We start from the raw sequence: 12,468 nt of genomic DNA on the forward strand, positions 1-12,468 counted from the left end.
CTGGAATGAGGGCATTCAGACTCTTTTGCCTTCTTGAGGGAGTATTCTTCAGATTTCTCAGTAAATTTTGGTTGGAAAGACCCTTTTGGAGTTCAAAGGATAATACTGTAAAGCTTACGAAGCACCATTTTGCATTCACCACCCAAAGAATGAGCAACCTGTCTAAAGCATGGGTGTTCCCCATATGTGGTTGTGTGTAGAGCAACACCCAGTACCTCCTAGGGCTCTGGTATATAACATATAACATATAAAGGACATATAACATATAAAGGACATATAACATCTTTTTTTTTTTTTTTCGTATAGTTTTCAGAATTCTCCCCTTACCTGGAGTTATTTTTCTCTGCCTTCTTCCAATGTTCCTTACGATTCCAGTCTTCATTTTGGCTTTCTGGCCTATTCTCATGCCAGTATCCTGTCACAGTCAGACCTCTCTGCCTTTCTGCTAGCAGAAACAAAATATTTAAATTTCATTTGTTTTTATCAAGGAGAGAAAAAAATCTTGAGTAGTGATCCCAGGATGCTAGAGGCTAGGTGGTATTATCCTTTGATTTCTTCAGTGTTCCACTTGGCTACTGGGCTTTTCACCCTCACGTCCGTCCTTATGACTCATACATTTAGCCTTGTTTATCTCTTCCCTGACCATAGGACCTAGTCATATTAAGTTGAATACTTGGTAGAATGAAGGTAAGTACTATCTAACAGATGTATTCTAGTCATTTTGAATGTTAACTAATGGATCCTCATAACAGCCCTCTAAGACAGGTAATGTTATCCCCCATTTTGTGAGGAAGAAATCTAATGCATAGATATGTAACTTGTCGAAGGGTCGCAGACCTGGAATTCATATGTAGGCACTGTGGTTCTAGAGGCCTTGCTTTAGAGATGGGGTTTCTCCGTGTTGGTTAGACGTCTTGAACTCCTGACCTCAGGTGATTCATCTACCTCATCCTCCCAAAGTGCTGGGATTACAGGTGTGAGCCACCATGCCCGGCCAACAAAGCCATGCTTTTACTGCTGGCTATCCTGACTGAACTGAGGTGGGATGGAAAGGGGCTTGTGAGATGCCTATGGCTTTAGCTTCCTGCTTAGGTCAGTCCAAAGCCGTCTGCCTATACTCTTTTACAAGGGGCTCAGAAATAAGCCTACCTGCCTTTTGCTGAAGTCTCTGCCTCTTTGATTGCAGTGTTTTAATTCTCTTGGAGCTTTAACTCCTCAGAGATAAGTTAATTCTTTTATTTATTTATTTATTTTTTGAGACAGAGTCTTGCTTTGTCACCTGGGCTGGAGTGCAGTGGGGTGATCGCAGCTCACTGCAGCCTCCGCCTCCCAGGTTCAAGCAATTCTCCTGCCTGAGCCTCCCGAATAGCCGGGACTACAGGCGTGTGCCACTATGCCCAGCTAATTTTGTTGTATTTTTAGTAGAGACAGGGTTTCACCATGTTGGTTGGCCAGGATGGTCTCCATCTCTTGACCTCGTGGGCCTCCTGCCTTGGCCTTCCAGAGTGCTGGGATTACAGGCGTAAGCCACACCACTTGGCCGATGAGTTAATTCTTAAATGAATTAGTAAAACAAGATAGTGAAATAGTGTCCATAACACCTGAGAAATGATGAAAGTCCTGGGAAAGCTAGTCATCTTGTAGATTCTTTCCTCCCCTTTGTTGCTTAGTCAGTCTAGGTTCGTTTTGTTGTCAGCTCTAATAGTTAAGCACTTGGGTAGTGTCATAGTCTTCCTTACTATTATTGGTACCTCTTTTTTTTTTTTTTTTTTTTTTTTAAATGAGATGGAGTCTCACTCTGTCACCCAGGCTGGAGTGCAGTAGCACAATCTCAGCTCACTGCAAGCTCCGCCTCCCAGGTTCACGCCATTCTCCTGCCTCAGCCTCCCAAGTAGCTGGGACTACAGGCACCTGCCACCACGCCCAGCTAATTTTTTGTATTTTTAGTAGAGATGGGGTTTCACTGTGTTAGCCAGGATGGTCTCAATCTCCTGACCTTGTGATCCGCCCACCTTGGCCTCCCAAAGTGCTGGGATTACAGGCATGAGCCACTGCGCCCAGCCTATTGGTACCTCTTTTTTAAAGCATCTGTAATATTTGGTTTCTTTTTCCTTTTTATTTATTTTCTAGTTGTTTTTGCCATTTCTAAACCTATGTAAATCCTTCTGGCATGTTACATCACTTTGGACTGTTTATCTTTCAAAGCCCCACTTTGCTGTCTAAAACTTAGCGATGTACAGATTTAGCATAGGCTGTACGTGGCAGCTCATGCCTGTAATCCCAGCGCTTTGGAAAGCCGAGGCAGAAGGATAACTTGATCCCAGAAGTTCAAGACCATTCTGGGCAACCTGGCAAAATCCTGTCTATAAAAAATTTAAAAATTGGCTGGGCGCAGTGGCTCACACCTGTAATCCCAGCATTTTGGGAGGCCGAGGCGAGGGGATCACCTGGGGCCAGGAGTTCAAGACAAGCCTAGCCAACGTGGTGAAACCCCATCTCTACAAAAAATACAAAAATTAGCCAAGCTTGGTGGTGGGTACCTGTAATCCCAGCTATTCAGGAGGTTGAGACAGGAGAATCACTTGAACCTGGGAGGTGGAGGTTGCAGTGAGCTGAGGTCTCACCGCTGCACTCCAGCCTGGGCAACAAAGTGAGACTCCGTCTCGAAAAAAAAAAAATTAGCTGGGTGTGGTGGCATGGCCTGTAGTCCCAGCTCCTCAGAAGGCTGAGGCAAGAGAATCGTTTGAACCGGAGAGGTGGAGTTTGCAGTGAGCCAAGATGGTGACACTGCATTCCATCCTGGGCGACAAAGTAAGACTGTCTCACTTTTGTTGCCTCCCAGGTTCAAGTGATTCTCCTGCCTCAGCCTCCCGAGTAGCTGGGATTATAGGCATGTGCCACCATGCCTGGCTAATTTTTTATTTTTGTATTTTTAGTAGGGAAAGGTTTTCTCCATGTTGGTCAGGCTGGTCTCGAACTCCTGACCTCAGGTGATCTGCCTGCCTTGGCCTCCCAGAGTGCTGGGATTATAAGTGTGAGCCACCACACCCAGCCCAAACAAAAATTTTAACAGTGATGAAAGGCTGCCCAGGCCACTTCTGCTCCCCTGCATGAACCCTATTCACTAAACATTTGATTCCATGAGTGTGAGTTTCCCATGTCCTTGACTCTGCCAATGATCCTTCCTCTGTCAAATTCCTACATTTTAGTCGAGTCCTATGTCACCTGCCATAAAGCAGTAATTTGGGGGTTGTTGTGGGAGTTTGAATTCCTGACTGCTATTTAAGTCCTCTGTACTCAGCCAAGACTTGTTTTTATTCTCCCTTATCAGATTCTAGAGTTGATATCTTAGAAGATAAATGTACAGTCATCTCTCAGTATCTGTGAGGGATTGGTTCCAGGACACTCCCCTATACCAAAATCTGCAGCTGTTCAAGACTCTTACATCATCATCATTTCATTATTATTATTAGAGACAGAATTGCTGTCACCCAGCCTGGAGCGCAGCAGCACAATCTTGGCTCACTGTAACCTCCACCTCCTGGGTTCAACCAATTTTCATGTCTCAGCCTCCTGAGTAGCTGGGATTACATGCCTAGCTAATATTTGTATTTTTTATAGAGATGGGGTTTCACCTTGTTGGCCAGTCTGGTCTCAAACTCTTGACCTCAAGTGAACCACCCGCCTAGCCCCCCAAATTGCTGGGATTACACGCATGAACCACCACACACAGCCAGGACACATTAAATGGCATGGTATTTGCATATAACGTATGTACATTCTCCCATATAATTTTTTTTTTCTTTTTTTTTTTTTTTTCTTTCAAGATGGAGTCTTACTCTGTTACCCAGGCTGGAGTGCGGTGGCGCTATCTCGGCTTACTGCAACCTCTGCTTCCCGGTTTCAAGTGATTCTCTTGCCTCAGCCTCCCAAGTGGCTGGAATTTCAGGCGTCTGCCACCACACCCAGCTAATTTTTGTATTTTTAGTAGAGACAGGGTTTCACCATGTTAGCCAGGCTGGTCTCGAACTCCTGACTTTAGGTGATCCACCCGTCTCGGCCTCACGAAGTGCTGGGATTACAGGCGTGAGCCACCACACCCAGCCCTCCTTTCATATATTTTAATCATCTCTAGATTACTTATGTAACTTAAAGCATTGTCAATGCTGTGTAAATAGTTATACTGTTTTCTTTGTAGTATTTTAATTTTTTCCTCAAATATTTTCTTTCTTTTTTTTTTTTTTTGAGACAGCCTTGCTCCGTCGCCAGGTTAGAGTGCAGTGGCACAATCTCGGCTCACTACAACCTCCGCCTCCCGGGTTCAAGCGATTCTCCTGCCTCAGCCTCCCGAGTAGCTGGGATTACAGGCGTGCACCACCATGCCCAGTTGTATTTTTAGTAGAGACGGGGTTTCACCATGTTGGCCAGGATGGTCTGGATCTCTTGACCTCCTGATCCGCCCACCTCGGCCTCCCAAAGTGCTGGGATTACAGGTGTGAGTCACTGCACCCGGCCTTTTTTCCTCAAATATTTTCAATCCACAGTTGAATCTGTGGATGACGAGCCAGCAGATACAGAGGGCCAGGCCAACTATACCTTTTATTCTCCAGAAAAATGAGTTTCTGAGAACATTTTGAGGGTTTATTTCTGGAGTAGCTATTTGTGGTTGAGGGGGGGAGGCAGGAAATTGGATCCCTACTAAATTACAACAAAGTTAATTCCCGGCAGCTGAAAGGTGTAAATATAAGAAAATACAGGCCGGGCACAGTGGCTCACGCCTGTAATCTCAGCACTTTGGGAGGCCGAGATGGGCGGATCACAAGGTCAGGAGATCGAGACCATCCTGGCTAACACGGTGAAACCCCGTCTCCACTAAAAATACAAAAAATTAGCCGGGCGTTGTGGCGGGCGCCTGTAGTCCCAGCTACACGGGAGGCTGAGGCAGGAAAATGCCGTGAACCCGGGAGGCGGAGCTTGCAGTGAGTCGAGATCGCGCCACTGCACTCCAGCCTGGGCGACAGAGCAAGACTCTGTCTCAAAAAAAAAATAAATAACCATAAGAGCACTAGAAGAAAAGTGGGGTTTAAAATATGTGAGGGGACTTTGGGAGGCTGAGACGGGTGGATCACCTGAGGTCGGGAGTTTGAGACCAGCCTAACCAACATGGAGAAACCCTGTCTCTACTAAAAATACAAAAAATTAGCCAGGCGTGGTGGCGCATGCCTGTAATCCCAGCTACTCAGGAGGCTAAGGCAGGAGAATCACTTGAACCTGGGAGGCGGAGGTTGCAGTGATCCAAGATCATGCCATTGCACTCTATCTAGCCTGGGCAATGAGTGAAACTTCATATCAAAAAAAAAAAAAAAAAAAGAGTTAGGGGGTAAGGAACTCCATACAAAGTTTGCACTGCAAAAACAAGAGGGGGAGAGGATTTGCAACAATGTTAATTTCCTTAAAGAACTTTTAGGGTGGACAAGATGGTGTATGCCCATAGTCCCAGCTACTAAGGAGGCTAAGTTGGGAGAAATCACTTCAGCCCAGGAGTTTGAGGCTGCAATTGAGCTATGTTTGCACAGCTGCACTCCAGCCTGCCTGATGCAGCAAGACCCTGTCTTAACAACAACAACGTAACACTTTCAGAACTTGACAATTAAGAAAAGGCCTGTAGGCCGGGCGTGGTGGCTCAAGCCTGTAATCCCAGCACTTTGGGAGGCTGAGACGGGTGGATCACGAGGTCAGGAGATCGAGACCATCCTGGCTAACACGGTGAAACCCCATCGCTACAAAAAAATACAAAAAACTAGCCGGGCAAGGTGGTGGGCACCTGTAGTCCCAGCTACTCGGGAAGCTGAGGCAGGAGAATGGCGTGAACCCGGGAGGCGGAGCTTGCAGTGAGCTGAGATCCGGCCACTGCACTCCAGCCTGGGCGACAGAGCGAGACTCCGTCTCAAAAAAAGAAAAGGCCTGTAGAAAAATAGGTAAAGGATTTAAAAAGCTCCAGAGAAGCAAAAATTGACTAAAATGTGAAGAGATGCTGGCCGGGCGCGGTGGCTCACGCCTGTAATCCCAGCACTTTGGGAGACCGAGGTGGGAAGATCAACAGGTCAGGAGCTCGAGACCAGCCTGACCAACATGGTGAAACCCCATCTCTACTAAATACAAAAAAAAAATTATCCGGACGTGGTGGGGCACAACTGTAGTTCCAGCTACTCAGGAGGCTGAGGCAGGAGAATCGCTGGAACCCGGGAGGCAGAGGTTGCAGTGAGCCAAGATCGTGCCACTGTATTCCAGCCTGGGCGACAGAGCAAGACTCCATCTCCAAAAAAAAAAAAAAAGAAAAACACCAGGCACAGTGGCTCACACCTGTAATCCCAGCACTTTGGGAGGCTGAGGTGGACGCATCACGAGGTCAGGAGATCGAGACCATTCTGGCTCACATGGTGAAAGCCTGTCTCTACTAAAAATACAAAAAGCCAGGCGTGGTGGCGGGCGCCTGTAGTCCCAGCTACTTAGGAGGCTGAGACAGGAGAATGGCGTGAACCCGGGAGGCGGAGCTTGCAGGGAGCTGAGCTCATGCCACTGCACTCCAGCCTGGGTGACAGAGTAAGACTCCATCTCAAAATAAACAAACAAACAAACAAACATGAAGAGATGCTTAACCTTATTCAAAGGGAAATGTAAGCATAATTTGGTAAACACTTGCAATGTGCTCTCAAGCATGTGGTTTGAGTGTCAATTGGTAAACCTCATATAAAGGGCAGTTTGAGCTGGCGATTCCACTCCTTGGTACTTATCTTACTGAATTTGGTTATTAATATGAAATGCTGAGAACTCAGTATTTCTCCTTGGTTGAGTCCATTTCAGATAGGGATATTCTTTCCAGCATTGTTTGCCACAGCAAAATATTACTACATCAACAAGGTTCTGATTAAAAAGATCAGGGAACATACCCCTGCAAGGAGAATGAGGTAACTCCCAAGTGCACTGATACAGAACATTCCTCAATATATGAGTTAAAAATGCAAACTGGGGCCAGGTGTTGTGGCTTACGCCTGTGATCCCAGCACTTTGGGAAGCCGAGGTGGGTGGATCATTTGAGCTCAGGAATTCAAGACCAACTTAGGCAACCTGGCAAAACCCCATCTCTACTAAAAATACAAAAATTAGCCGGGCTTGGCAGTGCACACCTGTAATCCCAGCTATTTGGGTGACTGAGGCAGAACAGCTTGAACCCAGGAGGTGGAGGTTGCAGTGAACCAAGATCTCACCACTGCACTCCAGCCTGGGTGTGACATCGTCTCAAAAAACAACAACAACAACAACAAAAAAAAACGAAGAACAGTGTTTGGGTACCACTGTGTATTATTTGTATGTGATTTCAATATATTTGTATTCTTGAGTATAGGATATATTTAGAAGGATACATAAGAAACTGGTAGTGGGCTGGGGGTGGTGGCTCACACCTGTAATCCCAGCACTTTGGGAGGCCGAGGTGGGTGGATTACCTGAGGTCAGGAGTTCGAGACACCAGCCTGGCCGACATGGTGAAACCCCATCTCTACTATAAAATACAAAAATAAACCAGACTTGGTGGCACATGCCTATAATTCCAGCTACTTGGGAGGCTGAGGCAGGAGAATTGCTTGAGCCCAGGAGGCGGAGGTTGCAGTGAGCCAAGATTGTGCCACTGCACTCCAGCCGGGCCAACACAGCGAGACTGTTTCAAACAAACAAAAAAACTGGTAATGATGGTTGTCTCGGGAGGGACCAGTTTGTTGGTGAATAGGAATGATGCCCTTTGGTACATTTTTTTTTCTTTTTTTTTAATGACAAGATCTCAATGACGCAGGATTTTTCTCAGACACTTTGCCAGCCGGGGACCTCTGCAGCCAGCGATGCCCCCTACCCAGGCCTCACGCCCCCGGCTTGCTGCTGGAGGTACCCTGCCCACTCGGCCCACCTGGCCACGCCTGGCTTGCACACTGGCTCAGCCCTTGGCTGGGCTGAGGCATGCCCCAGGCTGCCTGTGTTTCAGCTTGTACCCACATTCAGCAGTTTCCGAGTTCTTGTCGTGCATCCAAGAAGAATGAGGTTATGCTGACAGTTCAAAGGGTGAAGAGGGTCGGAGAGAATTTTATTGAGCGATGAAACAACTCTTAATGGAGAGGGGAAAGGAGAGTGGTCTCCCAAGTTAGGTGGTTTCTCTCCCATTGTGGCTGGGTCCGGGGCTTTGATGGGCTCAAAATGGGGGTGTGTGTGCTGATTGGTTTGAGTGTATGCAAAAAAAAAAAAAAAGGCTAAAAAAAAAGGCTAAAACAGGCACGGTGGCTCACGCCTGTAATCCTAGCCCTTTGGGAGGCCAAGGCAGGCGAATCAGGAGGTCAGGAAATCAAGACCATCCTGGCTAACGCGGTGAAACCCGGTCACTACTAAAAATACAAATAATTAGCCGGGCGTTGTGCTGGGCACCTGTAGTCCCAGCTACTCGGGAGGCTGAGGCAGAAGAATGGCTGAACCCCAGAGGCAGAGCTTGCAGTGAGCCAAGATCACGCCACTGCACTCCAGCCTGGGCAACAGAGTGAGACTCTGTCTCAAAAAAAAAAAAAAAAAAAGGCACCATTCAAAGATGGGCATGACAGTGTAACAAACCAATTAGGGAAGGGTAGGTATACGAAAAATAGGTGAAGGGTAGGGATCAATCAGAAGAAAGTGCAACAAATGGGAAGAGGGGTTCTCAATTCCACCCATGCATTTATCCAGGACTTGTAGCTTGGCTTTCAACTGTTTTCTGCTTGAAGGTGGAGTTTCACTGGGAACCTGCCCCTGTCTGCCTAGGATTTGTCTGCCTCCTGTTGCTATCCTCACTTTTTTGCCAGGCTGGAGTGCAGTGGTGCAGTAGGAGGATCGAGGGATCCTCTCATTTCAGCCTCCGGAGTAGCTGGGACCACAGGCATGCACCACCAGGCCCAGCTAATTTTTGTATTATTTTGTAGATATGGGGTCAGGCTATGTTGCCCAAGCTGGTCCTGAACTCCTGGACTCAAGACATCGTCCCACCTCAGCCTCCCAAAGTGCTGGGATTACAGGCATGAGATACCACACTGAGCCCTTTGGTACCTTTTGAATTTTGTACCATGTTCATTTATTAGTCAAAATAAGATTAAAGTAGGCCAGGTGCAGTGGCTCGGCTTGTGCCTGTAATCTCAGCACTTTGGGAGGCCAAGGCGAGCAGATCACTTGAGGTCAGGAGTTCGAGACCAGCCTGGCTAACATGGTGAAACCCCATCTCTACTTTAAAAATACAAAACTTAGCTGGGCATGGCAGTGGGCACCTGTAGTCCCAGCTACTTGGGAGGCTGAGGCAGGAGAATTGCTTGAATCTGGGAGGCAGAGGTTGCAGTGAGCTGAGATTGCACCACTGCACACCAGCCTGAGAAAACAGTGCAAGACTCCGTCTCAATAAATAAAAAAAAAAGAAAAAAAACGTGCATCCCACCAGATGTCACCTCCCTCTTTTGACAAATACCTGTATTGCCCCCATATCCTATTTTCTCATATCCTATCTTTTCTCCACAATAAAATTGTGAACTCTTCCTGGACCAGAACCTGAATAATGAAGTGTTCAATAAATATTACATTTTTTTGTTTGTATTTTGTTTATTTGTTTTTCCGAGATGGGGTATAGATCTGTCACCCAGGCTGGAGTGCAATGGCATGGTCTCAGCTCACTGCAACCTCCACCTCCCAGGTTCAAGTGATTCCCCTGCCTCAGCTTCCCGAGTAGCTGGGACTACAGGCACACACCACCTCACCCAGCTAATTTTTGTATTTTTAGTAGAGATGGGGTTTCACCATGTTGGCCAGGATGGTCTCGATCTCCTGACCTCGTGATCTTCCTGCCTCAGCCTCCCAAAGTGCTTTTGTGAGACACGGTTTTTTTTTCACCGCGGTTTTTTTTTTGAGCTGGAGTTTCACTCTTGTTGCTTAGGCTGGAGTGCAATGGCGCAATCTCAGCTCACTGCAACCTCCAACTCCCGGGTTCAAGCAATTCTCCTGCCTCAGCCTCCTTAGTAGCTAGGATTACAGGCACCTGCCACCACGCCTGGCTAATTGTTTGTTTGTTTGTTTATAAGATAGGGTCTCACTCTGTCACCCAGGCTGGAGTGCAGTGGTGTGATCTTGGCTCACTGCAACCTCTGCCTCCCAGGTTCAAGCAATTCTCCTGCCTCAACCTCCCAAGTTCCTGGGATTACAGGCATACGCCACCATGCCTGGCTAATTTTTTTGTATTTTTAGTGGAGATGGGGTTTCACCATGTTGGCCAGGCTGGTCTTGAACCCCGACCTCAGGTGATCCACCTGCCTCGGCCTCCCAAAGTGTTGGGATTACAGGTGTGAGCCACTGCGCCCAGCCATGAAGTGTCCAATAAATACTAGATTGACATAAAGAACCCTCAGGTGTGCTATCTCATGGAATACCCTCAAATTCCTCTTTGGATCTTCCTATCACAGTTGTATTATTGGGATTCCATTTGGATCTCTCCCACTATAGGTAGCTCTTCAGTGGGACGGGCTAGGTAGGAGAGGCTGGGAGTAAGTCTGTCTGATCTAGGATGTCTTGCTTACCACCCAGGTAGGAGGTTATGTACTCGCAGCCTGCCAAAATCCGGGTGAAGGGAAGTAGTTTCTTTAAGAACTGGTATGGGCAGGCCCGAGTTGTCAAGGCTTCGGAGGTAAGGCCCTGGAGAGCGGGGAACGGGGTGGAGTTAGAGGCCAAGGCGGGCACCCAAGAGGCAGGCCCAGAAGAGTACTGCCAGGAAGAGTCGGGCGCCGAGGAGGAGATGGTGGCTGGAGCAGCATGGCCTGTGCTGCGCTCTAGAAACTCACCTGGGCTCTCCCTGGTCATTTGCAACCGCAGCCCACGCATCGTGCTGCCTGTGTGGCTCAACTGCTATGAAGAGCTGCTGCCCGGCAGGGACTTCTGCATCCACAATTTCCGAAGCCACCCATGGCTCTTCAGAGATGCAAGGACACATGATAAACTTATGGTTGACCAAACTGAATTGTTTACGCCATGTTCCAATGTTGATGGACAGCCTGTTTTTGCCAACATCACACTGCCAGCGTATACCCTGAAAGAGCGATGCCCCCAGGTTTTCCGAAGCCTAGTTAAGCCTGAGAATTACATGAGACTGGACATTGTCAGATCACTCTGTGACGATCTGGAAGACCAGCCAAATGTACTTGAAAGACCTGGAGCGGCTGACGCAGGAGCACAGTGAAAATCTGTGGATGGCTGGGCATGGTGGCTCACTCCTATAATCCCAGCACTTTGGGAGACCGCAGCAGGCAGATCACGTGAGGTCAGGAGTTTGAGACCAGTCTGGCCAACATAGTGAAACCTGTCTCTACTTTAAAAATACAAAAATTAGCTGGGCGTGGTGGCACGTGTCTGTAATCCCAGCTACTCGGGAGGTTGAGGCAGGAGAATTGCTTGAACCCGGGAGGTGGAGGTTGCAGTTAGCTGAGATTGTCACTGCACTCCAGCCTGGGCAACAGATTGAGACCCCATCTCAAAATAAATAAATAAATAAAAAGAGAGAGAGAGAGAGAGGGAAAAAAAAGAAAATGGATGGAAGAGGAGACTGGAGATTTTTTTTTTCTTTTTTTTGAGACGGAGACTCACTCTGTCGCGATCTCCACTCACTGCAAACTCCACCGCCTCCTGGGTTAATGCCATTCTCCTGCCTCAGCCTCCAGGGTAGCTGGGACTACAGGCGCCCGCCACCACGCCCGGCTAATTTTTTTTTAATTTATTTTTTGTATTTTTAGTAGAGATGGGGTTTCACCATGTTAGCCAGGATGGTCTCTATCTCCTGACCTCGTGATCCACCCGCCTCGGCCTCCCAAAGTGCTGGGATTACAGACCTGAGCCACCGTGCCCGGCCTGAAGTTTTTTTTTTTTTTTTTTTTTTTTTTTGAGACGGAGTCTCGCTCTGTCACCCAGGCTGGAGTGCAGTGGCCGGATCTCAGCTCACTGCAAGCTCCGCCTCCCGGGTTCCCGCCATTCTCCTGCCTCAGCCTCCCGAGTAGCTGGGACTACAGGCGCCCGCCACCTCGCCCGGCTAGCTTTTTGTATTTTTTTAGTAGAGACGGTGTTTCACCGTGTTAGCCAGGATGGTCTCGATCTCCTGACCTCGTGATCCGCCCGTCTCGGCCTCCCAAAGTGCTGGGATTACAGGCTTGAGCCACCGCGCCCAGCCTGAAGTTTTTTTTTTTTTTGAGACAAGAGTCTCACTCTGTCACCCAGACTGGAGTGCAATGGTGCAATCTCGGTTCACTGCAACCTCCACCTCCCGGGTTCAAGCGATTCTCCTGCCTCAGCCTCCCGAGTAGCTGGGATTACAGGCGCCGCCTTGCCTGGCTAATTGTGTGTGTTCAGTTCGATAGCAGTCTGGACAACATGGTG

The 12,468-nt window shown here is 47.9% G+C and overlaps 1 protein-coding gene across 1 annotated transcript; it reads left to right on the plus strand.

Annotated features, from left to right (window-relative positions):
- The first annotated feature begins 10,536 nt into the window (after window positions 1-10,536).
- On the plus strand, window positions 10,537-11,425 carry VHLL (VHL like). The gene is given in 2 exon segments (XM_074040903.1): window positions 10,537-11,242; window positions 11,244-11,425. Coding segments are annotated over 2 exon segments (678 nt in total). The 5' UTR covers window positions 10,537-10,642; the 3' UTR covers window positions 11,322-11,425.
- The last annotated feature ends 1,043 nt before the right edge of the window (window positions 11,426-12,468 follow it).

The sequence above is a fragment of the Macaca fascicularis genome, chromosome 1 (genome assembly GCF_037993035.2).
Source record: "Macaca fascicularis isolate 582-1 chromosome 1, T2T-MFA8v1.1".
Classification (NCBI taxonomy): Eukaryota; Metazoa; Chordata; class Mammalia; order Primates; family Cercopithecidae; genus Macaca; species Macaca fascicularis.